This window comes from Anarhichas minor, unplaced genomic scaffold, assembly GCF_050575085.1.
Source record: "Anarhichas minor isolate MPS153535 unplaced genomic scaffold, ASM5057508v1 ptg000058l, whole genome shotgun sequence".
Classification (NCBI taxonomy): Eukaryota; Metazoa; Chordata; class Actinopteri; order Perciformes; family Anarhichadidae; genus Anarhichas; species Anarhichas minor.
The window spans coordinates 8,812,943-8,839,565 of NW_027466504.1; the positions used below are offsets into that span (position 1 = coordinate 8,812,943).

The 26,623-nt window shown below is 42.8% G+C and overlaps 2 protein-coding genes across 4 annotated transcripts; both read right to left on the bottom strand.

The window, feature by feature from the left end:
• Positions 1 to 525: 525 nt before the first annotated feature.
• Positions 526 to 12,938, bottom strand: vit (vitrin). 3 transcript variants are annotated; one of them, XM_076077163.1, is made up of 22 exons: positions 12,905 to 12,938; positions 12,607 to 12,672; positions 12,054 to 12,210; positions 11,815 to 11,948; positions 11,655 to 11,732; positions 11,022 to 11,171; positions 10,363 to 10,389; positions 9,954 to 9,992; positions 9,817 to 9,865; positions 9,395 to 9,465; positions 8,809 to 8,871; positions 6,615 to 6,689; positions 5,874 to 5,939; positions 5,334 to 5,396; positions 4,726 to 4,788; positions 4,405 to 4,452; positions 3,566 to 3,634; positions 2,911 to 3,058; positions 2,723 to 2,826; positions 1,587 to 1,813; positions 992 to 1,505; positions 526 to 704 (listed from the first exon to the last, which is right to left on the bottom strand). In XM_076077163.1, the coding sequence occupies exons 1-22, from the start codon at positions 12,936 to 12,938 to the stop codon at positions 526 to 528; spliced, it is 2,424 nt and encodes an 807-aa protein (XP_075933278.1). The 3 variants fall into 3 exon arrangements, with proteins under 3 accessions (XP_075933278.1, XP_075933279.1, XP_075933277.1); XM_076077164.1 differs by having other exon boundaries at positions 9,395 to 9,457; positions 9,815 to 9,865; XM_076077162.1 differs by having other exon boundaries at positions 9,395 to 9,457; positions 9,815 to 9,865; positions 11,022 to 11,207.
• A 7,183-nt stretch (positions 12,939 to 20,121) lies between these two features.
• LOC142933246 (opsin-5-like) lies at positions 20,122 to 25,309 on the bottom strand. The gene is made up of 6 exons (XM_076077398.1): positions 25,171 to 25,309; positions 24,081 to 24,286; positions 22,081 to 22,180; positions 21,050 to 21,154; positions 20,733 to 20,956; positions 20,122 to 20,577 (listed from the first exon to the last, which is right to left on the bottom strand). Exons 1-6 carry the CDS (start codon positions 25,307 to 25,309, stop codon positions 20,122 to 20,124), a joined length of 1,230 nt encoding a protein of 409 aa, XP_075933513.1.
• Between the last annotated feature and the right edge of the window lie 1,314 nt (positions 25,310 to 26,623).

Genomic DNA, 26,623 nt, shown 5'->3' on the forward strand with positions numbered 1-26,623 from the left:
CTACATGTTTGTATAGTTAGCAGAGGTCATCAAATATTCAGTTAGTAAACAATTCAAAGTTGCTAAAAACTTTGGTCCAGATGTTCAGCTCTTTTACAGAAGGTCAGGGGTCAACTAAAAAGGGAAATAAAAAGCTAAAAAAGTTTCATGTCGGGGGATATTTCACAAACCTAACATTAATAAAAACCCTTATTTACAACTTATAAACCTAAAACTTATAAAGGATGACTTATTAAATGATTAGTAATAATCTGTTCTCTTCATGGCACCAACAGAGAACAGGCACCACAGTAAACGTGAGATGTCAATACGTCACTGTGACTGCAAACCCTTTACCGTTAGCACCGTATGCGGATTCACTTTAAGAACCCACTATCCTCACCTAAATTCAAAACCCCTCCCTGTTCAAATATGGGACGCTGCAGCCAATCCAGCGCCGCCATCTGGGCAACAGAGTGAGTCAATTTACAAACGGTGTTCTGTTAAGACGGCCCAGGATCTCCCCTCCCCTCCTCCCGTCTGGCCTCAGTTCCTGGGCTGGGAGTTGAACTCCTGGCAGATGTTGCTGATGATCTTGGGTACAAATTTGTAGAGGTTGTCGAACTCGTCCACGAAGAAGGAGTGCTCCTTGTCGGGGTCTGTGGCGATGTACTCCAGCTCATCCTGGGCTGCCCAGGCAATGCCGATGGAGTAGGCGATCACACCTAGATCACAAGGAGGGACAGCAGATTACACAGACAGACTTCACATGTGTTGTTTTACCTCAAACACACAACCTCACAGTGGACGGAGTGACACAGTGAGACAATTATGTTGTTGATTCTGGTTCAAAGCCTGTTTCCGCTTAAGTATTTAAAAGTCTAGTTTTAGATTATTATCATGCGTTCAATATTTTATTTAGTGAGGTAAAAATGTTTTATAAATACAAGGAAATAATCACTGCTTGACTGAACCTTATCTCCCTAAAGTCTCTAAAGTCTTGACCTCTAACCTTGACTGTGGACAGCCAGTGCAGGAACCCTGACGTCATCATAGGAGCGCCCATCTGTAATGACAATCATGATCTTGCGTTTGTTGGGTTTGGACTTGCTGAACAGCTGCTCCGCAGCGTAGGTGATGGCGGCACCGGTGCTCGTCCCGCCGCTCCAGTAGTTGATGCGTTTGATGGCGTTCAGCAGCTCGGCCTTGTTGTTGTACTGGCCGAAGCCCAACTCCAGCCTCTGCTCGTAGGTGTACTGCACAGCTCCGACCCTCGTGTCGGTGTCAGAGATCTCGAACTCCCGCGTGATGTTGGCCACAAACTGCAGCACCGTGCGGAAGTTTCCGGTTCCCACGCTGCTGGAGCCGTCGATGACGAAGGCGATGTCGGCGGCGTTGAGGCAGGTTTTGCTGCACATCAGGCGGTCTGTGTCGCACACTCTCTTCACCAGGGGCTGCACGGCCTTCCTCAGAGCAAACCAGCTGGTCACGGGCAGGGAGAAGAAGCCGTTGGTCCGACACACAGCCTGTGGGGTGAAGGGCACACTTTGTTTCAAAACCGGCGTGTTTAATCAAAGCATTGACACGCCTCTGTGACAGTACTCCACCTTGTCAACAAAGTTGGTCTCAACCAGGTTTTGTTTCTCGTTGTCATCGGGGCCCTCGATGGTGACGAAGAATATGTTGATGCCAGACTCGCGAGCGAGCCGAGAGGCCTCCTCCACCTTGTCAGTGGGCCAGCCGTCCACCAGCACCACGGCGACGTTGGGAGCTGCTCCTCGGTTTCCATTGGCGTCACTGAAGTAGTGCTTGTTGATGTAAGAGAGGGCCTTTCCTGTCAGTGCACCAGGGGGCAGCAGGAAGACTGTTAACATTATGCTACAGCCACTCTCTGTACAAGCCTGTGGTTGAAATGCAGGAATGCATTCAGGATGAGACTAGATGAGAGAGAAGAACCAATCTGTTGTTCGCAAAGTTCTTACGCAACCAATGAATACAAATACACATGGACTGTAGAGTATAAAATGAAACAAAATGACAATATATATATATATATATATATATATATATATATATATACACATGTTTTGAAAGTGCTCATTATGTACATTCAGTGGACTGAGTTTTTTCGAAGCTATTCCTAAATAATATGTGTAGAAGCAACCTTCCTAAAAAAAATACTGTATGCAGCATAAACACTTTACATGGTAGTGTACAAATATACACATGTGCTTTAAACGTACATCATCACAAAAATAGTGATATCCTATCATTTAGTCCGTCCTTGTGTCGTTGGTGGTCTACACCATGGCAGAGCAGGAGAGGCCCTGTCGGAGACCTCAACCTCTCACACTCGTATGATTAAAGAGCACTTCTGGGCAAAAACGCAAACAACACTATTTGTACGTGGATGCAAAATTTAGCAAGTTTATAAAGACACATGTGGCAGTGGATGCATCATGCTGACGCACCAACCAAAGCAGAAAAACAGCACTCTGAGAGCTGACCCCCACGGACTGGTAAAACCAAATGCTTTTTGGTCAGCGCAGAAGGAAAACAAGGCTCACAGACGCAGGACTATAATTTAGCTCACAGTGTCTCGCGGCAAATTTAGATTTAATTCTATCCCTGCATGTCAAAATGTGCCTGGGTAGTAGACCATGTGATAATTGCACCTCTTTCACTTTCACACTTGCATTTGGTGGCATTTACTGTACCTGGCAGCTAACAGCGGGTCACTCACCTACATTGGAGAGGCCTCCCTTCTGCCCAATCTTTTCTATGGCTGACTTCACCTCTCTGGAGTTGGAGTAAGACCTCAGACTGATCTCTGTCACAGCGTCATCCCTTCAGACAAAAACAACGAGTAATCACATTGTTTCCTTATCTCATAACTGGTTCACAGTAACACGACAGGAGCAGTGCGGTTACCCGTATTGGATGACGCCCATCATGGGTCCAGCCACACCCACGCTGATGACCTGAGCCACCTCAGACAGGAAGTCCTTCTGGATCTTAAAGCGCCTCTTCCCAATGCTCCAGCTCCCGTCCATCAGGAAGGCCAGGTCCACCATACAATCTGCAAAATCATGTGTTTGGTAAATCAGTTATTACAGGTTCAATGCGTGACATTTGTTAGAACATGCAGCAGTCATAGCAGTCATGCTATGCCTGCTGCATGACATGGGTGGTTCATGCTCTTTCACTGATTGACAATCGTTGTTGGAACATAGCATTGAGCTAGCAAAGGCAGGGAAGAAGACAATTGCTAGCTAGCAAACATGTACGAAAACAATGTATTTAATGCAAATTGTCTTTGTAAGTGTTTTATGAAGAACAAAATCATTAAACACATTTGTTGGGTCTCAAGGATACATAGGTTTTGGTGAGAAACACTGAATGTAAACAAATCTGTTCGTTTAATGCGCGCCATTAGGGTTCGTTTAATGCGCGCCACAGAATTTGACGCCGCGACTATGAAACAAATGCTCTGTCCCAATTTTCACCAGGATTGTCAAAATCCAAAGATGCAATAAACAAACATTTTTTTGTGAATAGTGGCTTTTAAAAAGTGTGAAGGACATACTTGGGTCTCCTTGTGATGACACAACCTCAGGTGCTCTGGGTGCAGGTTCCTGCTCCCTCACGTTGAAGCCTGAAAATGAAAAAACACACAAGTCTGCTTTTCTGCTAAAATCTGCTTTTCAGGCTTTATACTGTAAAGAATACTTTCCCCACATTTCACTGGACCTTTAATAATCATTGACATATGCATTCTCAAAATTATTGAAGTCCAAACCCTTGTAATCACAAGAGAAATCTTAAGAGAAAGGGTCAGTCGAAGTTGTCTCAGTTTGTTTGGTTAAATGTCCATTGAACATGAATGGTAATGGTGAATGGACTTGTACTTGTACAGCGCTTTGTCTTTCGCTAACTCAAAGCACTTTTACACTACATGTCCTTCACTCATTCACTCATTTACCCATTCATACACCGATATGAATTATGCCATCAGGACAATCTAATCAATCACACGCACACATACACAATTTGGGGTTAGGTGTCTTGCCCAAGGACACATCGACATGAACTAGCGGAGCTGGGGATTGAACCATCAATCCTCTGATTGACGACCCGCTCTAACATTGAGCCGCATGACACATTCCCAGCCATCCACTTTCTAGAGACCCCAAATGTTTGCTTGTATCTGTTGTGGCAATAAGTATGCCAAAAAGGAACTGATTTTATCCTCAAGCAACCACCGTGCCATTTGACTCCGAATCCCTTCAATTACAGGCTCAGCAGAAACCCAGATGTTTTTTTCCCTTGGATGGCCTCGGTTTGGTTACTGACAGTCTGAACTGAGAACTTAGTGGCAAAGTGACTCTTTTGGTGCACAGAGAGGAGTAGTGCAAGCGGTCTTACCTGATTCATAAGGATTTGTGTCTGGCTTCCAAGCGTCCACTGGCTCCACTGCATAGATGATATCATACAAGCTCAGCATTAGCACATTTCTATCACGAAGCAGCACGTAAGAACTAATGGTGGCTACATCGAAAGGTCGATTTCTTTGTCATCCTTTTTGTAAGTTCTACTCATCAGAAGGCTAAAGCCGCAGCAGTTAGGAAAACCTTACAACTCACTGAATAGCAGAGCGAATGACAGAAAGGAGTAGGATTGCTTTGTAGATGCTATTTGATGTGTCTGATGCTTTCCTGGATACAAACCATGGTAACCACTGCTCACCTCTAGTTTGGGTTGTATCCAATGGCACTTTACGGTGGCCATCTGAGTCAGTGGAGCGAGGCACTAAAAGTGAAGACATTGTCAGTGAGACTGTGACACATGTGAATCAAATGTAAACACGTCATGGTGTTACAGCGTGCTCCCATCAGCTCCATGGTATTTTTGCGGCTGTGTCATCAAACAGATGGAACCACGGACGGTCTTCTGAAAGAGTGGGTTTTTTTGCATGCTCTTTTGTGTGTTTTTTCAAAGGGCCATATTGTAATCTAATGTTAAGACTGTGACAAAAAACAAATTCCACTTAATGGAATAGTTCAACATAAATACGTGGATTAGATTTCTTGCCGAGAGTTAGACGAGTCAGAATGACATCGACACGGCCCATTTAAACACTAAATGAAACAAGATGGAAACTAAACTAGTCCTGTGTTAGAACATAAAATGGGAATATGAGAGTGTGGTCGGGTCCGGGAAGGTGTGTCACTGAGAGAAAACACTCAAACAGGTTTGGCATCCACAAAATTGCAATCTGTACATATGACAATATATAAAAACCTGAACCCAAAGACTTGTTAGTTCCCAGTAAAAAGAATATAAAAAGCACTTACGGTACGGTCCAAAGTTATAAAACCAGCGCTCATATTCTGAGATATCAGGCCTGTGATCCCGAGCTAGAGGAGGACGTTGTGACACCTGTTAGTATTCCCACAATGAACCTCAGAGGGAAAACCACACATTTCCATGGTTGTGATTGGTCACACAACCAATCCCATACCAGTGAAAACAACGGCTTTGTGCAGAATTATCACTCACAGTGTCTCTCTCTCTCTCTCTCTCTCTCTCACTTTCACTCACATGCACACAATAATAATATAATGCTCTTCTCCTCTGCACTTCACAGGACTCTCTCACATGGCAGGCAGATGGCATGTAAAGACAACGTCCGGAGAGACACATTGCATGTACTCCCAGATGGAGCCAAGTCAAAACATACATGGTCAGCAGATACCTCACTCTGTCAGTGACACGGGCATGCTATGTTTGCACATGCAACACAAATGGACGCAAGGTGTAGCAACCTGCCGCTATGAAGGGGGGGGCAGCGCACACCAAACTGTGGTGCGGTGCTGCCTTAGACCGTGATTTACCTGTAATCTCAGGTGTGTCCGTCTCACTCCACGTGTATCCTGAGTCTGGAGCTGCATAACTAACATCTGAACGTACAGCAGAAAAGGTGGAGGCATCAGCAGTTACAAGAGTTACATGTAAGGTATTTAATGCTGACTTATGACTAATGATGCACCCATAGGCCTCTGCTGGACTTTGTCTTTAGTGCTAATTAACAAATGTTAAAAATAGTTAACTAAGATGGTAAACATGATAGTTGAGTGTCGTTAACGGATCCGTGATTATGAACCCCCCCTTCCACCGTTAATCCATGATAATGTTACTTTGTGAACAAGAAATCTGTGTTGAAATGGGAAGAGAAGAGCTACTAACGTTGGCAGCGCGTGAACTAACAGTTATCGTACGGAGGTTTCAGTGACTTTATGGTGCGTTCAAGCTTTACTTAGTAAAACAGAGTATTGGGAAAAGTTGAATTATAACGTTATCATGATGTGTTCCAATGTAAACTTGTAAAATGTAGTTTTTATGACCTGAACATACTCACACTAGCTTTAGGCAGCTTGTAATGCATAATTTAAAACTACTAATGGCAAGATTTTTTTTAATCAATACAAATTTGTTAGAAAATAAGAAAATAACAGTTGATGAGGGTGATGAAAAAGTTGAATCTGGAGCCTTGTACACCAGCTGCATTTACATTTGTATTAGAATAAGCATATAAATTGTTAAAGAAGAATGATCTTATTTTGTGGTTGGTGTACCTGCTGGTTGTCGAGCTTCTGGGAACCAATCAGGACGAGGTAAGGAGGGAGGCGCCCAATCCCTTCTGGGAAAAGCTGTGCAGGGGAAGATTAGAAAGCTGTGTTCAGGACACGCATAGAGGAGGAGCATACTTGTGACCTCCACTAAACCTGCCATGTTATTAGTGGGGTATGCACAAGATGTTCAGCCTCTAGTCTGACACTAAACATACAGTAGTCAGTCAGACAGTGACTGAGCTGACTAAAGGTTGTTTTAGTGAAGTTTAGCCTCACTCTCTTTGAGGGTAGAGAGACAGAGGAAACCCACCTCTCAGGGAAAATAAGTTTTCCAATTTTTCTGTTTTCTCCCTGCTGCTCTTGGAAACACAGTTTGTTGACACAGACTCAAAGTTTAAACTTGAAACGTGGCAAACACACCAGGCTCTTTAATTGGCCAGACTCTTGCATGGCCTGAAGTTAATCGAAATGTGATTGAACACCAGAAGTCCAAACAGCTGAGCAAAACCGTAACAGTGCATGGCATCTGTCTAAACTGACTGAGCCATGACAACACACTTCAGTTAACCCCTCCCTGTGGTGGATTGGTAGCTTACACAAACACACAGCCTGGGCTCTGAGATTCCCATCCAGTGGCAGCAAGAGAGCAGGGCCTTTGTTGACCGGGTCGGGCTGGGAGAGACCAGCCAGCGGCTCAGCGAAGCGTGAGAGTATTATTCTAAAGTTGGTGTCAAACTAGGGACAGTGTAGATAGTAGGACGCAGAGATTAGCCTAATCTGCTGCTGGTCCAAGGCCCAGCGCTATACAGCAGACAGTGGTGTTATTTTTTCTGATGAAACTGGTGCTTTAAAAGGATTGAGTTTAACTCTCCTGATCAGAGCCACTTCAGTGGTCACTGCGGCCAGAAGGTCAGACCGGGATCGGGGACACTGATCCTCACCTTGGGTTGCTGCTCAGTCTGCAATATGTTTGCAGGAGAGTTGGTAATATGCAATTTCTCTGAAAGCCATAAAACATTTTCACGCCAACGAAAAGAATCTCAACATGTGTTACAAAGGTTTTTTTTATGAATCTTTGTGGTTGTCATGTGGGCATATCTCATTACAAATGTAAAGCTCAACAGGGTCATAACATTTCCAGAAAGCTGAGTAGTAAATGTGAACATCTGTTCGGGTGGCAAAGCAACTGGGGAGAAAACCCTTCAACTCATAAACTCCAAAGCCGGCAAGCATAGACCCTGCTGGAGTATCGGCGAAAAAGAAATTGAATCCCTGCCGGCTCCAGTGGCGCTGCTGTGTAGCTGATCCTCACCTCTGACCTCTGACCTTAAGCTTGAAGAATTTCCCTAAGGGGTCCTATAAAGTCTCACATTATTATCCACAAGCTGCCGATCTGAATAGCTGTTCTCTGCACTGACCAGATACTTTAAATATGCTCAGCAGAAACAGGTTCGCCAGATAAACGATGCACTAGCTTGAAACAGCTTACACTGCATAATAGAAATCCTATCATACAATCAACCGTCATTTAAATGGATGCAGCCCTGTCTAATTTTAGGGATATATGGTTTTGCATTCCACAGAAGCAAAAACAGAAGCGTATTCTTCAGCGAGCCAAACCGAGTCTGGGTTGAATGTCGAGAGCTTTCTATTCTTGACAGGCTGGAGATTGGGCCCAGATCCTGCAGCGCTGTGGATCGGGCCATGTACGTCTCTCTGGGAGCAGCATCGCGCCACTTGGTGCTGCTGCTTTGATCTCTCTCTCCCTCTCTGCAAGCTTTTACAAGGGAGGGGAAGAGGCCAGCCCAGATGGGATCTGTGATAAGATGTTATTACAGTACCGACGGAGCGCCTTTCTCATCGTGGTCTTATCTCAAAGAGAGAGTCGAGAGTTTGCTGGTGACTCAGAATAGTGGAGATGGGGTGCAAGGTGAATTCAGGATGATGATATCACATCATCGCTCATCTCTGAGGCGTACTGACATACTCTCTGCTCAATTTTTCATGTGGGGTTTAGTGGAAATATGTAATTGTATTTCTGTAAAGTTGAACCAAAGCATCTCACAGAGGGTTAGTGAACACCCGGGGTTTTATTGCCCTCGTTCCTGTTTGATCAGACCTGTCTACTTCTCTACGTCAGTGTCGAGAACTGCTAGGACAGTTTGGGATGTCCTGCTCAAGGTCTGGAGATACTTACCGGGGTTTGACTGGCTCATGGTTGGAGTCCTCTCGGGTGAAGCTGGCTGAACCCTGTTAAAAGCTGTTTGTAGCAATAAGAAACAGGCAGATAGAAGAAGAAGAACGGAAAAGGAGAGGGGGGGGGGGGGGGGGAGAGAGTTTCAGTTCAGGGGCTCCATCCACAAATGTAGCCCAGCTGTTTCGCTTTGAGTGAACTTGAAGGCATTGTCTCCGCAGCATGATATCAAAAACAAAAGGAGATATGCTGGGCGTATTTACAGGCCTTAACTCAGCTTCATTTGCCTTTTCATCTTAGCAAATGAAAACAGGAACAAGAGGATGTGCCCGATGACAGAGAACAGTGGTTATCGTGAAAGGAATGTTAGATGAGACGCTTGATGGAGTGGATTAGTGGTGACCCTGGGGTGAAGATCACAGGAGCTTATGGGTTTGGATACGAGGTCAGACTTACAGCAGTCTTCGTTTTCGGGATTCTTGTTCCAACAAAGTCATCTGTCCCCCCCCCTGAAGCCCTTGACCCACATTCCCTGTCAGTCCCACCTGTTTGTTACTCTGTTTCTGTGTGTGTTAATGATGAGGCTGACCTGGGGCAACTGGAGAGGATGGTTGTCTCCTGATAGCCGACCCTGCCTCCGGTCTGCGCAGACCTGGGCCCAAGATGTGGAGACAAACGTATTCATTACGAGGCAACATGTAACGACACTCGTCCTTTGTATGTGCACTGACAGTAAACATGGAGCACACTAAAAACACTAGGTTAAAAATTGACCTTGAAAGACAACAGAACAGATGTTCCGCTTCAATAGAACAATCTGGTCCGGCACTGTGTTAGAAAACTAGTAAAAGCCTTTTAAAGCAGCAGTGCGTGTACCGAACAGAGATGCCATGCAGAGTTTACATGTATCGGTACAAAAGGAAGACAGGGCAAAGAGCAAATGTTGAGATGGTTTTATGGTTAAGGTAGAATGAAAAGAAGACATGAGGAAGTTTAAAGCTTGGTTTACCTGCACTGGCACGTTGTGGGAATCTATTTGGATAGGCACTTCCTCTGAATACTTTGAAGAAATGTCATGGTTTAGTTTTGTGATATGGGCTGTGAGAGACTTTCCAAGAGCAGCAGAATCAGTAAAAGTATTGACATACCTTGGCTGGGTCTCTTTCCTTGCTCATTCTGTGACTGTCCTATCCCAGTGTGAGTGTGGGCAAATTTAGACAAACACATTTTAATGTAAATACAACATCTTGGTTTTGGATTAAGTATAAACCAATCACCCAGGTCATGGTTTTACTGTTTTACTTTTTTGGCTTAAAACAAGTGAACTGAACTGATTTCCATTATTAGATACACAAGTTGTGCCGTTAAACTAACATCAAAACCTTGAATACAGAATATACCATTCATTTTAATGCACACTTTTCCCAAAGGACTAATGTACTGCAAACACCCCATGCTTGATGTAGACATTTATTCCGGCATACATCCCAGTGCAAAGCAACACCCCCCGTACCCTCATGCCACCCCCACAACCCCTCTTTGCTTTGTTTCACTTACTTGAGGCAAGGTATGGGTGACTGCTGCCTGGATAGAAGAAAGACAAATGGGGTGCCAATATAGAAAGGAGAGAGATAATGTTACAGAAAATGAAAGAGAAAGATGGTCGGGAGGTTGTCTGGCACGCCGCCCATCTCATTCACACACATACCTTAAGATATTGCAGCATTGTCTACTCACTGTAGCTGCATTTCCATCCAAAACAGGGCCGATGACTCGCAGTGATTACTGTCTGATAATGTTTTCATTTAATAAGAGCGATGAAAGGTCTGGTGATCAAGTGTACAGTGAAGTCAGTCAAGCAACTGAGCGGCACCGTGCAAACTTCATCACAGACCAGCTGTAATTTGTCATAATTTGCAGTTGTGACTTGTAATTACCAGCTACAATCATTCATCTTCATCACTCCGTGTCACACAAATGAAAGCTTGTTCTGGCGAACAGCATTTCTAGCTACAAGCTGCTAATGTTAGTTAGATGTCAGCTAGGCGGCACACTGGCTGCGGCGGATCTTTCTGTGTGGATCGGTATTATTGGATCATTAGCAGCATCCTGCATCCAATTAAATACACAATCCGCATACACGGATCCAGAAGAGAATTAGCTTTTTGTACATATGTATGCAAAAAACGATTTAAGCGTGTGTTTGTTTAAATCACCTGCATCCCTAACTTTATGGACAGCAGCACGAGGCTTGGTAGTAGTTGTGGTGGTGGTGGTGGTAGTGGTTGGAGCCAGTGTGGTGGTGGTGGTGGTGGGCTCAGGTGTAGTAGTTGTGGTGGGTTCAGGTGCTGTAGTCGTAGGCAGCGCTGTGGTGACCGCGGGGGATATGGCCTCCTTTTGACCTGAAAGGAGACTGATTAAGGCGGTCGTGTACAAGATGGATGGACAGGGAGGAAGAGCGTCGACAGTAACCTCTGCGTTGTAATGCATTCTTGACATTCTTCACCAGACTGCAGCACTACGACTCCCCATTCATCCTGAGCGCAGTTCAACATGCCAGACTCAAGCGCAGGGACATTTGTGTACGTAGTAACCTTTTGTCCTCAGAAGGTGTACCAGATGTCTGGGTTAAAACTGAGCAAAAACTGTCTGAAAAGTGAAATGCTGTTGATAAAAACATTTTAAACATTTCATGTTTCAACCAAATTTCTCTGTTTCAACCAAATACATATTTTTTGTTCATTGCTTACTGGATCCTAATCAGATTGTCCTAACTAAATGCAATGCTGGAAAATTCATATTAACGTGAAAGATGCATGATGTGAGTGTATAAATAACCGTCCTCTCACTCGTTTTCACGTAGGTTGGTCTTGAGGGGACGTAGTCCAGAGTAGATGGGTAGATCACTCCTCTCTTGGGCTTCCCCACTGAAACACAGCAGATCCAGCTGTTGGTTGGAGTGTGTCTCTAAATAACTGTGCTTAACATGGTTTACTTCATTATTAATACCTGAGATGACGAACGACTCCCTCCACTTGGGTAGAGACAGAGAGCGCACTCCATTGGAATTACTGCCTTTGTAGATGTTCTGCCCCGCCATCTTCCTAACTATCACCTTTCCTCCTGTGTTGGTGAGGACGCCACTGTGGACACAAAATGTTTTCTCGGATATTATATATATATATATCAAAAGGCTACTTTGACTGCCGTAAAGCGCTTTATTTGACATTCATCACTCCGCTGTTAACCTGTGGATGGCTGCGTTGCAGATGCTGGAGATGGAGGCGAACACGCCTGTCCCATAGACTTGCTGCTTTGTCTCCTTACAGTGTGCGGGACATTTGGCTATGAACTCTGGGAGATTGATCTTTCCTGCTCTGACATCACACTCTATGGCTGGAACAACTGTGGAGAGAAGAAGAAGTAGAGCAGGATGGTGGAAGACAAAATATTAGACAGGTCAGGATTGTTGTTTAGATGCTGAAATGACATATAACCAATGTTTCGATAGCAGTTTAGTTAGAGCTGGAACAATTAGTCAATTAATTGATGAATCAATTGGCAGGAAAATCAAAGAATTCTCAAGCAAAAATGAAAACGTATTCAAGAATTGCATTTTCTCTATCATAAGGTCTATTTTTTGTTCTGTTTCCAGCCTATGAATGAATCTTGAAAGCTTTTACACAATGAAGTGATTTAGAAAGTCTATATTTTTGGAATAAGTGAATTTAAAGAGACTGCAGTGGAGACAATAACACCGGGACTGATGGAGATTAAAGGCTTGCTTGTGATGATGTCTACCTTGCTTTGGTTTCTTGTTCTTTGATCCATTAGGCTTGGCCCAGCAAGCACAGGACAGGAGCAGCGCTGCGGGTGAGGCAGAGGGAGTTTGACATAATAGCAGACAAATTAACGTTATCATCAGTGTGTTTACTGTACACACAAAACCTCTGTGACTGAGGATGCTGCTGTTTGATGCTGTGTGAATGTACAGAAATCTGACTCTCAGGGAGTATCTGGGAAAATACGAAACGTTGTAGTGTAGGATGACATATTCAAAACCAGCGTACTCCTGCAGACAGACAGACGGGTTGCTCACCGAGACAAATGGCCGTGAGTGATGCTCTGATCATGATGGGTGGTGTGTCGGTTCAGCAGGTCAGTCAGATGTCCTTGTCTAATCTCCCAACCTTAGAGAGAAGAGAAGCAGCAATATTTCACTGTCATCCTCTGAAACCCATTTCCTGCTTCCTGCTTACTCGCTGAACATAACTTTGGTCACTTTATTCAACAGTTCTGAGAGTGTAGTGTCAGCTGTAAACAAGACAGAGTAAACTTGTGCCTCTAGGATACACTTTCCAGAGATCTTTGGATAAATAGCAGACAGACTGTGGATTGTAACACGGAGCTGAATGACTCCTCCAGCATCCACAAAACCAAACATGGCCAAGTAAACATTTAGACAACATTTATTATACCTTATGTTGTCGCACCTACTTTTGAGATCAGTCAAATCAATGGATTGCATGTCAGCGTAGCGCACCCTTTCTTGTTCCAATTATTTGGGTTACAAATGGCTGAAACTATTTGCCAAAAAGAAGCTCCACAGCGAACATCTGGGCTGAAACAAAACGGTATGTAAGAGCCCTCCCTCTATCTATGGAGTCAGACTCAATTAGAGAGCACACACAGACACAGTTTAATGTGTAAGGAATGGGGACCTGTGTTCAATCAGATGGCTCTTTTGTTTGACACCAACAACCACATCAAGCTGGATCCCATTTTGAAACACAGGCTGTTGACAGTAGACAGAGAAAATGTATCTTCGTGTCTGTCATTGCGATTCAAAAGTTATTAATTCAAAGGGTAGCCTGTGTTAACCAGAACACAAGTGGGTCAGACACTGCAGGTTTGTTGTAGTAATGATAATGCTACAACAGCAACGTCTGAATTAAGACAGACAGCCAGAGGAAGTCTTACACTGGCTGGAAGATGAACTAAATATGAGAGCAACCCCAGTCCCCGCTCTGTGCCGAGGCGCTGGGATGGAGGTGATGAATGAGGCCTCCCAGTTAACAGAGGAATGCTGCACTTCCCACGAGGGCGGCATCACGTCTGTCACTGCCGCCACACTCCAGCAGGTTCAATCTGATCAAGTGGGAACATGTGATCATACAGCGACCTCTGAGGCAGGGTCAGATGTGATGCAGTTCAGACTGTGCATGTTAGCAATATGAAGTATTAGGCTACCATTGAAAATGCAATGTAGAAATACTCCTGTTTATTTTCCAATCTGTGATTAGAAGATCCCCAGTTGACCCCAGGAAGTGTTGCCAGATTGGGTTTATGATTACGTTGATTACGTTGATTACGTAGCATTGGGCTAGTAGATGAAATTTGGGCTGCTTTTGTCAATATTTGGCAGGGTTTTGAACTTTGTTGTGTCCACTCACTCATATTATTGACTCATTTAATTTGAGACATATTTTGATTGCATTCAGTCGTCATGAGGGATAACGGAGGATCTACTTACACTCTTTGTGGGTTGCAGCTTATTCATCTAACATTTTCTCTCTGGTTATTTGACGCAGGTTTGCATCCTTATGATGTGTTTTCTATTGGGCATGTAATAGTTTTACGGTTTTACGCGGGTTTCCGGCAGATTTATGATTTGGGCTGTTTTTTATTAAATTGGGCGGGTTTTAAGTTATATGGAAACTGTCAATCTGATCTGGCTACTGTCGAGGAGGATAAATCTGGGTGTGAAGAGTCCCAACCTTAACACAACTACTGGTGCCCCTGAGCAAGGCGTTTTACCTTCAACTGCTCCAGTGCGTTGTCAGGTGTGAATGTGTGAATAGAGCAAAACTTTTTTTTAGGTTTTATACAAAGAAATGTCAATGAGTGATAGGCATTATTGCATTTTTATGCTCTAATAATTGTAACTGCTGGAGTGCAGTTATACATACTTTAGTTATACATACTATATTTATCATCTAATAAAATGAGTCAATCAGTCAATAGAGCACAGATGGGGCAGTGAAAAATTCAAATTTCTCCTAATCAAATGTTGTTGTCTGTATGTGAAATATGAAGCTAGAGCAAGCAACTTGTTAGCTTAGTTTAGCAAGACTGGAAACTGGGAAACAGCTAGTCTGGCTCGATAACAAAATCTGCTCCTCTAAAGCTCACTAATTAACACTTCATATTTTCTTTTTTTAATTCACACAGAAACCGAAGTGTAAAACAACATGTTGTGGTTTTAAGGGAGGTCATGTTCATTCAATCAAGCACTATCACTTGGCCGGGTGCAGTGACTTACTGTAGTGCAGTCTACGCAGGTCGCCTCGCAACCTGGAGGTGACCACAGAACCCCAGGAATTCACTGTGCCTATGCCAAGAAATGGTCTGGCACATAACCTCGCTTAAAACCACAACTTGTTGTTTTTACACATTTTGGTTTTTGTACGGATTAAAAAAACGTTTTTAGACCAGCTTTAAAAAGTGATGGTGGGCTGATTTTTTAAAAACTTTTGGATACAGCCAGGCTATATGTTTGCCCTTGTATCTAGTCTTTAAGCTAACAATAATATTTTTTTTAATAATTTTTTTATATTTTCATCTTACTCTCTTCAAGAAAGTGAATAAGTGCATTTCACAAAATATTGAACCATTCCTTTGAAACCTAAGAAATGTATCATACTGTATCGTAAGAGTGAAACCGCATCCCGTGCTGGATCTTCATCACAATGGTATAAAGCATCACAGTCCTGCCAGGCTGGTGAACACAAGTGTGCGGTGTAATAACATGAATTGTTGCAGTTACCTCTATCAGTTATTTCCATGCACAGTTCTCTATTGCAGCTTCTACTGTACATAAAGTGTGCATGAGGTGTATGATTTATCATCTAATGATGGCATTTTGTGAGTGAATACACACCACAATCCAACATATCGTGTTAAGGTGAAATTAATATAGCTGCAGTTGGCAGAGATAGGACTTTCCCTAATGCAGCTCTACATATTTATCTGACATTCATGAGCACTGACATGATTTTTCCACAGTGTTGTGCTCTGACAGGCAGATGGATCACTGCTGCACAGTCAGGACTACAATTTGTTCTCGCAGGGTAAGAAAGCTGAGGCTGGGAACAAGCTGGGACAGATACATCTACAGTACAGGAGACCGACCTGCAGCATATGAGAGGTGAGTCAGTGTGCTTCACTGGATAATGCAAACTACAAAACTGATCTGTCATACACCTGCGAGGAAATCTAAACACCATGTTCCCCGATGTAAAGAAACCTTCGCTCGGTGACTTTGTTCCTCTGAAGTGTCATTCAAGGAAGGCGTGACATCATTGCAGGACCAAATGAAATGAGCAAAAAATGACAATAATTGCAGGCCTCTTAATTTCTGTTCTAAGTGTGCGCCTCTAACTGCCTCCTTCTACAAGCAGTGAAACGTGGATCAAATGATATCCTTTGACAAACACTGTAGGGAGTTTCCTGTACAGAAGATAATAGATCCCGAGGGTACTGGCAGACACACCCACACACACACTCACACACACATTTAACTAAAGGATAAAGCAAACAGAGACTCACCACCTCACCACCACAACAAACAAAAACAATGTGGGTGTTGTATATCTTGCATACACATGTGTTAAACTTTAGATAAGGCATGTGTGGTACCTAAAGCACAGCTTCAGCTGGCCTTTGCAGTGCCAGAATGCTTTAACGTTCACCAAATTGAGCATCTCCTGCATCTAATTTCTGCTGGGTGGGGACACAAATCAAACAAACTGTTAACCATGAAAAACTGTGTAAAAAAACAAGCACAGGGATTTGCACAGCCACTTCAAAAGATGAAAGCATCTATGCAGAGGCCTCGGTCCCTTTCAAACCCGGCAGCTCAGACTGGTCAAATAGTTTGAGGAATTAATGCGCAGTTCAATTCGGAATAGCATTCCCTCAACTGAGGATTACATGCACAAAACAACTTACTAAGATTACAAGGCCAAGCAGTGTTGTGCAAAGTCTGCTGGAATGCTGTTGAAGTGATATGAACATTTTCAGCTCCTGCAGGGCAGATTTCCGCAGATTTCTGATGCGTAACAACTAGAAATCTGATAATACAGGGTGAAAATCACACCTGGCAGGAGTGTCACAGGTATACGGTGGCTAAAAGGCAAACAGGATGTACAGTAGCTGTCTGTGCCTGTTTCAAAGGACAGCATACAATGGGTTCTCCAAGCAGGGACCACCACACACAACTGTGACACACTTAGAAGTGTTCGAAGGCCGTTGTTGATAAGCACTGATAACTCACTGAAATTAATTTGATTATTTCCAGCTTTTTCATCAGTAATGGTGAACTTTAGGGCCATACACCGTCACGCCAAAACACAAGGACTGTATTTTGATCCTCCTCCATTTCAGCGGCACCTACATTCCTTGTCCGGGGTGGCCAGTGTAAATGCAACAAGGGTAAGCACAGGAGGGGATGAGGCTTATTTGAGTATCAAGATTCATGACCTGTAGAAGTTGGTTTCACAGTGTCCCTGAGTGATGGCACGCCTGCAGTGAGCGAGTATTTACACTCACCCAGTGCCAGGGAGTGTTAAATCCCAGCATTCACAGGTGTCAAAAATGTACTGTAAGCATATTTGATGTGCCATGTGTTGTAGCAACAAGCACACGAAAGAATCATAGAAGATATCAGACACAGCGGAAAGCCAACATGTCTCTACAAGGTCATTTCTGTACCTTTTTGAGTCGGGGCTGCTGGGACAGTATTTGTTTATCCAGCACAGAACAGGCTGAATTACTTTAATTCTTGGCACCAGCTTGACTGCAAGTCAGAGCCTGTCGTCTGCTGCTGGACATGTTGTATAGAGACCACCTGTGCTTAACCAGGCTCCATCAGACCATACAGAATGTCAGGAAGAATAAACAAAGAATTGTCAAACATAATTTGCATGAAATAAAAATAAAAGCTGAAGAATTCCCCTCTCCAGTTTGCTGAGTATTACACAGGCAAAATGAGTCATTTCAAAATAAAGGCTTGGGCTAGCAGGATAGAAATATAAAAGCTGGATCACTTCCCAAAGATCATATTTTATAATCAGTACTGAGAGGCTGTAGGCTACAGTATGAATGATCATGAATTCATTCAGCTAAAAACCTAACTTTAGGAAAGAGGAAGAGGGTGTTAGAAAAACGGGAAACATTAGAAAAAAATAAACAGAAAGTTGCCGAAAACAAACACTGAATATTAGCAGCGATTCGCTTATTTGGACAGCCTGTCAAAAATTGCAAAACCAAAAAGTTAATAAAAAGTGAAAAAACGCCAAAACCTTGCGTTGTGTTTGTTCAAATGTCTTAAATGCCTGATGATCAAAAGTACTCAAATGTGCTTGCAATTTATATTAATGAGTCGCAATTACGCACCATTTAAAAAACGTTGGTAATTAATTCACGCCACGCAGCAGCAAACACATATGTGGATTTGAATTGTAGCTGTCTGTTCAAAATCCTCATCATCGTAAAGCGATGAAGGTAAACTTACCTGAGAAAAATAATCCTCCAGGCGTTAAAATAAAGTAATTCCCTGCGCAGTTTCCCCCCGAAATCCTCACTCTTTCATTGAAAAGCAACGTTGAACCAGCGGGCGTGTGTGCAGGCGCTGAACTGTTCCACCTGGACTTTTACTCCTGCATGATCGGAGCGCTCATTAAACGTGGAGAACGGGACGGGGCCAGAGTTTCCCCCTCTTTGCCCGTCCCACTTCAGGCACCCAGCTCTTCACCAGGCAGAACAAGATCAGTAACCCGGGGCCAACAGGAGAGGATGTCAGGAAGACCTGGCGCTCAGCAACACGGCAGTGCAAGCATCCTTTTGTTTGCTTGACATGTCTTTTTTTTGTATACAGAAGAAGCCAACACATGTATTCATAGTTGCAGCATGCCCACGCAATGGATTTGCTTTCTGTTGGCACTTTAAGCTGCATGTTGTCTGTTATGTTAAGGGTAGAAAACCGAGCAATTATTCTGGTTATATGTACTGCAACTCACTCATCCCATCATTACATTACATTACATTACAGTCATTTAGCAGACGCTTTTATCCAAAGCAACTTACAATTCAGATTCTATCACATTTCTACACCGTAGGCACAGCTAGGGAGCAATTTTGGGGTTAAGTGTCTTGCTCAAGGACACATCGACATGCGACTAGCAGAGCCGGAGCCGGGGATCGAACCGCCGACCCTCTGTAATCTCTCCTCCTCCACCAAGTAGACCAATAAACACCTGTTTGAGAAACAGACGCTTCAAGTCACATCCACTGTCACTTTGGGGTTTGTGACTTTTGTCTGCTGCTGTGGTCTACAGTAAATGTGCACCCCCACAGCCCCCCAACCCCCCACACACAGACAGACACACACACACACACTGTTAGTCAATGCAGATTGGCACACAAGCTGCTGCTATTATACACTATGTGGATGTTTATGTTGAAACCGATTACCATTTTGATTTAAAGGTTTTAGGTCTGCTGTAAAAGAGCTCATCGTGCGTGTGATTATGGTATTTGCAGAAAAGCCGAAACCCCCTCAGGAACTTTTGTTTTCTTTCTTTTTTTAAAGATTAAGCCTTCATGGCTCAAGTAGATAATTGCCTTGATGTTGCTAGAAAAAAAACAGATCAGGTGTTGTTTCAGGGTGATTCATTTCTCTTTCAACAGTGCCATGAGTTAGAGAGCTTGTCTGCAGAAATACATCCACCACACCCACGGAACAGTAGAGATTTAAGATTTCTGGATCAACAAACAGGATGCTTCAGAGAATGGAGATGTAAAATGACACAATTGTAGGCCGGTGGACAAAGTAAAGTCTGGCATTTATCAGGGAACGATGAATATATATGGGAGATCTGATGGCATGAGTGCCCTCAGAGGCAATGGGAGGAATTGTAGAATTTTGTGCCATCTCATGCTTCAGTTGAGCTGAGGGCAGTTCAGTGTTTCCAGATGTTATCTTACATCTGTCTCACTAATGACTGCACATCCCATCAGCTGGAGATATTCAGAGAAGATTCAGGTAAAGCAGTTATACGTTGCTCCACACTTTATGTCACTGTTACCAATATGGATTGAATGAATTGAATGAGCGCCAAAAAAAAAGAGCTGGAGACGAAAACTCTTGTTTCAACAAGTGTGAAATAAGATTCAGAAAATAATTTAATAACATTGGCTACAAATACAGTTTATTAACACGGGTAAGACCAAAAAATACTAATCAAGCATTGGTCCTCAGAGCCTGTCACACCAGTACTCTGATGTTTCAATGTGTGAGGGCAGGTCAGTGTGGGAGACCCCCTGTGGGTCAGTTGGAGGAGTCTGAGGAGGGCTGTTTACCCCTGAGTCGCTGTCAGGATTGGACGCGGCGTATTTCGCCTCCAGCTGCTGGACAGGAAGTAATGCAGGTGGGGGCGGGGCCTCAGCCTTGGGTTTGATGATTTTAAAGTGTTGCAGATGCACCACCTCCTTGCGCTCTCGTGTGCACGGCAGCAGCACAGAGACGTCCTTGCGAAACTTGGAGCTCATGCCGAAGTAGATGAGCGGGTTGTAGAAGCTGGCAGACTTGGCGAAAAGACGGGTGATGATGCTGGTTGTGCTTGGCACCTGGAAACCATAGGCTGACCACATAGACACCACTGCATATGGGGACCAGGCCATGATGAAAGCTGTGCAGATTACAATGGAAATCTGGAGAGGAACACGAGGGAACAATTGGACTACCGTGAGAGGAGGATTATTACAGACGGGGCACTTTAAAGTAGATCTTTAAAGAGTCTCATTTTAATTTCCCAATCAAGTCTCTCCAATAAAAAAACCTCAGAAGCAAACTATGTTTGTCCTACCCTTGTGACATCTCTCTCCACCTTCCTTTGACGGGTGGTGAGGAAACCATCAGCTGACATGGCATTAGTGTTTTTCACTGTGTTGATAATGGAGACGTAGGAGAAGAGCATGATCATCACAGGGATGAAAAAGCAGAAGATGAGGATGGAGATTATGTAGGACTTGTGGATGGTGGAGTAATTGGCTTTGGACCAGTCCACCTCACAGGTGCCATAACCTCGATCTAAGAAACAGAAGACACAGAGGTCAGATCCATGTTTTCAAAAATGAAGTTGTATACTCCTTACTTCTGTTAGGTTAGCGTGTGAGAACAGACCGGTGTAGCTGCCCCAGCCCAGCAGCGGAGCAACAGACCAAAACAGTGCTCCGGTCCAAATGCAGATGAGCGATACGGCAATGGTGTTAAGGCTGATACAATAAGCTGCAGAAACACACAACATAATATTCCCAGGTTATTGAACAGACATTGTGATTGTTTGCAGTTTGAGAAGGTTAAATGTTATGACTTTGGCAAACGCAGGGCAGAAAAAGTGAGAGGCACTTAAAGATGCAGCATTCTTGACTTGTTATGAATGTCTGTGACATTTATTGAACAATGAGTTCTTTTCTTATATTAACAGCCTTTGCAAACATCTGCGACTGAAAAGAACCTCTGTTGACCAAGTAAGCAGCGCTCACATATCTTATGTCAATATACCACAAGAGGTGCATTACAGTTTGTGACAGAGGATTTTTTTTTTTTTTTGTGGGATACTCAGCTTTGTTATGCTGAATTACCTGGTGTTGTTGCTTGGATTCCTGCAAGTTTACCTGGCCTAAATTATTTTCAATTGGACCTAAAATCATGTAGCATTTTTTCTATTCTTCTGATTTACATCACTGTTGCTGTTTGCAGTAGTTGCAGCTGCACTCTGGCACGTAATACATTTGATGATATCCCACATGTACCACCAATGTTCATAGTTTAACCACCAATGTAAAAAAAACACCCCACACATTTTATGATCATCCACAAACACAGTGAAACCTCTTATGCCATGCTGACAAAAGAGGCAGTTGCTCAACGTAATTTCCATATAATTAAGACATTCTTTAGCATCACTTACACCTGAAAATAGAAAATGTCACCTCAAGCTAACTTAATGACATGTTGGCGAGATGTAAATGAAATTGCTGGAGACAAGTGGTAGTAATTTCCACAGCTGAAGTCGGTAATAAGGTTTTATTAGCACCGAAAAGCTCACTTTTACGTCAGATAAGAACTGCTGAAATGTGAGGCGGGCAAAGACGCTGGTCTGAAGCTTTCTTTATGTTCTCTCAGTTAAATTCAGGGAGTATAGATCTCACCTTTGTTTGGGTGACATCCCTTGATGTATCTGGTGACGCTGATAACGGTCAATGTGTTGATACTCGCAAGGCCAAAGAGCAGAGTGAAGAAACCGTCTACCTGGAAGAAAACCGAGACAGAGGTTAGTGAATCATGTCCTGGAATGGTCTTTGACGCCTCGGGGCTTAGATCCATTGCCTGCTCAATAGTTCCAACCCTTTGTCTGTTGAGATTGTTTTGCTTTGGACTGATAGAGACGCACTTCCTGTCTTTAAGCCAATATGCTCCAGACCCAGAGCATTTCCTCTGATGTGAGCTGCCAGCTTTGTAACCTGCACGATCAGCATTTGGCAATTTCGTTATAGCTGTTAAATAGATTCGACTTTGATTTCTACAAAAAATCTGGTGGAGTAAACAGTTCAATGTCTGCCCAATGCATTAAACCTTGAAGCTCTTTAACATTCAGTTCATTGTTTGAGAAGATGATCTTTTAATCACAGCTCTCCTTAAAGGGAATTATGCGACTGTGTTTCAGTCTGTCTCCCACTGTGCGACACCCAGCTCCTTGCTGTGCCATTTCTAGGTGACATGGATCACTTAAGGTCCCTTACTGATTCCTCTCTTGATCTTCATTAGTCCTAATCCTATTACTGTCAGTCATCACGTTTTTTTTCATCCTCACATTTGGCAGATTACTGGTCTGCCAAAGTCTGAATCAGTATGATTTTAAACTTTTAAAAATAATTTAGGACGGTGGCTTCTTGAAATGTGATCCTCCCGGATCACCTCACAGTACAGAGGTTTACCTCTACTGTCTGTCTTGGCTTGCGAGAAAAGATGTTGGATCATAGAACAAGTATTAGAAAAGTAATGACTTTAAATCAGAGTATTTTTTTAACACGCCTTGTACACTGCTTTGAAAATCCTTTCCCTGTACTCCACTTTGCAGCATGAAAAGGTGTCATATTCAATAATGTTCTGTCCCACAGGGTGAAAAACACTGGGATCTGGCACGGCTTGCAACTGCTCATGTCCCATCATGCTCCATACAGTAATCTGCTAATGCTCCTCACATGCCTGTCTGATTCACCTTCCTGTTTCTTCCCTCCTCTATTTCTGTCGCCTCTTACTTTCCCCTTATTGACTTCCGACACTCTCCCAGGGGAAGGTGAAATAAGAGGGGCGTACTGCTGCTATGCCAATATTTCTCCGACACCTAGAAACCTGAGATTGGATGCCTGAGAGATGAGATCATTTCAGTGGCTGTACTGAAACTTAAGAGCAGCAGACATTGATTTACAATATCTCTCTCACCCGGGTTTTTGGGGTTTACCCTCCTGAGACTGAAAGTATTCTGGTTACACCTGCTTGTTTTCGTTCACTCACGAAGTTCTCGGTTTCCACCACAGCTAGCCTTGAGCAAGAAAAATACCCTGGACGAATGCCAAGCTGAAGTATGACAACTATTTAATTTCAAGCTGAGACTGCGGGAGGAGAAACACCTAGAAATTCTCTTAAATTACGCGCAACAACTCATTCGTTCAGTAACATAAGAGCATGTGATCAAGTCATGCAATCGTGTCTGCAGTTCTTATTTGTTTCGTGTTTGACAGGTTCCATGCTGCTCGAAGAGTTTCCCCATTTAAAGGCCTCCACAGTGGTAATCTTATTATAGATTTAATCTCCAGCCCACATGGCTACTAGCATAATCCATTACACACACACACACACACACACACACACACACACACACACACACACACACACACACACACACACACACACACACACACACACTTTACTGTAAGACTTCCATTGATTCCTGTAATGTACTTTATTAATTTGGTAATTTCCAACCAGCGTTCCTGGAATTTGACTAATTGTTAATGCTGTATATGGCAAAGCAATTTAAAATTTGGTTGGAAATATATATATATATATATTTATATTAATAAAATAATAAGTTATTCTATTAAATTCAACTCTATAAAATCAAGTATTGTCTTAATGTGGCTTTTACCTGGCAGGTCCAGATCCAGTTGATTAAATACCCATCATCCTTGAAGATATTGAAAATTTCCAGGATCCCTCTGGAGTAGCCAAATATGGAGATGCTCGCATCAGAGATGGCAAGATTTAAAGTGAGGAAATCTGTTGACTGAAGCGAGGCTCGCTGTCTGTACAGGACAAACATCACTAAACTGTTTCCAAACCAGGACAGCCATCCTACAGAGAAGCAAATGTGCAGCACATTCAGGGAATATTTAGTGACCCACATATCATTTGGTAGAGTAAAGTAGAGTAGATGAAAAAAGAGTAGAACAGAGTAGAGTTGTGTGGAGTAAGTACAGCGTAGTATAATAGCAAATTCGGGGAGAGTATTGTATAGTAAAGTAAAACAGATTAGAGTTATAGTATAGTATGGTAATAGATTTGTATAGTATATCAGAGTGTACAAACATACCAACATTTTAGTATAGCTTAGAAAAGGGTTTATGATATTATGTTGTATTATATTATATTGAATTACATTAAAAAAGTATAGCTATAGTATAACATAGCATAATGCAAAATAGTAGAGTAGAGTGTTATTGTATCACCTGGAATTATAACCACATAGTTTTCAAGTTTAGTATAGCTATAGTATAGTGGCATTCAGTGTAGTATAGTGTAGTGTAATGTAGTAGCAAACTAGCAATAGATTAGAGTATAATAGAGTGGATAGTATAGCAAAGTACAGTCAACAGAGTGCAGTACACCATAACATATTTGAATACATTAAAGTAGTGCTTTATGCAGTAGAGTTAAGTTGAGCAGAGTACAGTGTTAGAATATGTTGCTAGTTCCTGACCCCTATCATTGTGTTAGCTGCTAAACGACCAAGTAAAACTTAATAATTATAGAACAGAGAGAGTAGCAGTACTACTATTTCGTTAGATAACAGTTGTCTTTTTATTACTCAGTCTGTGTTACTCAAAATCCCTCGACTGCATTAGTTCCACCAACACAGACCAAACTGTCTGTGTCAGCGGTTCACTGGCCTCTAAAATCATGAGCAACAACAGTTGTTTTTGTTTATTGTTTCATTGACATTATGATGGTTGACTTACCCAACACTAACAGATAGACTCCAATGAAGGATTCTCCTTGTTCGGACAGAGGGGGGTCTGTATTCAGATTACTGAGGTTATTATTCCTCCATGGAATATTCACAACCTTCACAGGAAAATCCTTCAACGTTATTTCCATGGCCGGAGTTTTGATGCTAAGACATGAATCCTCTGTCCTCCACAGTAGCTCTGCTCTCCTCTGCTTTCAGTAGACACAACTTTGTTACACTAATGGGAACGTCCATTCAGTTCATTTTAAATCCAGCTTAGACGCAGACACTAATACCTCACCACTCACTGTCCAAATGATTACACCTGTAATCCTGTCTTTTTCTTAGCAACTAAGCTGATAGAGATTTTGGGTGGAAATCCAAGCTAAAGGGGAAATGTCTAGTCAGCCAGTCCACTAATGTAAATTATTTTTAGGGTGTGTGTGTGTGTGTGTGTGTGGGGGGGGGGGTTCCTTTAAGACTCGTCTCACACAAAGACACCCACCACCGAAGCCATTCACTCATTTGTGGTATATGAAATGTCCAAATTTGTTATAGCTTATCACAGCTTGCCATCAACTACTTAAGTATTGATATAGGCAACTTGGGTTACTAAAATAATTTTAATAAATATGGAAATATTTAAAGCAAGCAGCCAGTTAGCTTAGCTTAGCTCAGCACAAATACTGGAAGCAGCTTCATACTGTACAGATATAAGAGCAGTATCAATTTTCTCATTTAACTCTCTGCAAGAAAGCCATTAAGCGTATTTCCCAAAATGTTTATTCCAAACTTCACCAATATTGTTTGTTCAAATGAACGCCCTACAGACCAACATGGAGAAACGTCTTGTCACTTTATATCGTCCGGAGGCAGCGTGTAACAGTGTTGGTGAACAAGCTTTACACTCTGGTAACAATTTACGTCATCCCAACCATTCAAAAAATCCCTTTGTACTTTGCACAAGTCCTGTTCACTAACCGGCACCTCCTCTCCAGACACTTGTTCTATTTTCAACTAATCACTTCCATTTGGAAAAAAGGGTCATGCAGGTGATGACTTAGCAGTAGAACCATGTGCTAAAAGCACATAAGGCCAGAAGGATCATATAATGTTTAATTAAGACTGCGTGAGCTAATGTGTGCACTGTCAAATTCACTGTGCTCAGATGTCAGTGTGAGAACACCTGAACACCTGAACCCTCCCATATGATTTACAGTATTATATCATTTATTAGAGGAGAGTTTGGGGATTTCACTAAGATATGCTGATTACATTTTATTGATTTAAAACCCTTTTGTTGTGTGTAAACTTACAATTGCACCACATCTCCCCTCATCCACCCTTCTCCTCTTGACAGTGAGCTTCTCTGTGGCAACAAACCTACAGAAGGGGTAACCTGAACCGCCCCCCTCTCAGTCTGTGTTCAGATCACAGTGTGCACCTTGTTTTCCTCCTCTGGA

Coding starts and splice junctions, on each gene's coding strand:
- LOC142933246 (XM_076077398.1), bottom strand. CDS start 25,309: ATGGAAATAACGTTGAAGGATTTTCCTGTGAAGGTTGTGAATATTCCA. Junction 24,287..25,170: donor AGTCTATCTGTTAGTGTTGG/GTAAGTCAACCA, acceptor GCTTCTCTGTAG/GATGGCTGTCCTGGTTTGGA. Junction 20,957..21,049: donor GGGCTGGGGCAGCTACACCG/GTCTGTTCTCAC, acceptor TCTGTTTCTTAG/ATCGAGGTTATGGCACCTGT.
- vit (XM_076077162.1), bottom strand. CDS start 12,938: ATGATCAGAGCATCACTCACGGCCATTTGTCTCG. Junction 11,949..12,053: donor TGCAACGCAGCCATCCACAG/GTTAACAGCGGA, acceptor TTGTGTCCACAG/TGGCGTCCTCACCAACACAG. Junction 8,872..9,394: donor ATCCTCTCCAGTTGCCCCAG/GTCAGCCTCATC, acceptor TGCTACAAACAG/CTTTTAACAGGGTTCAGCCA.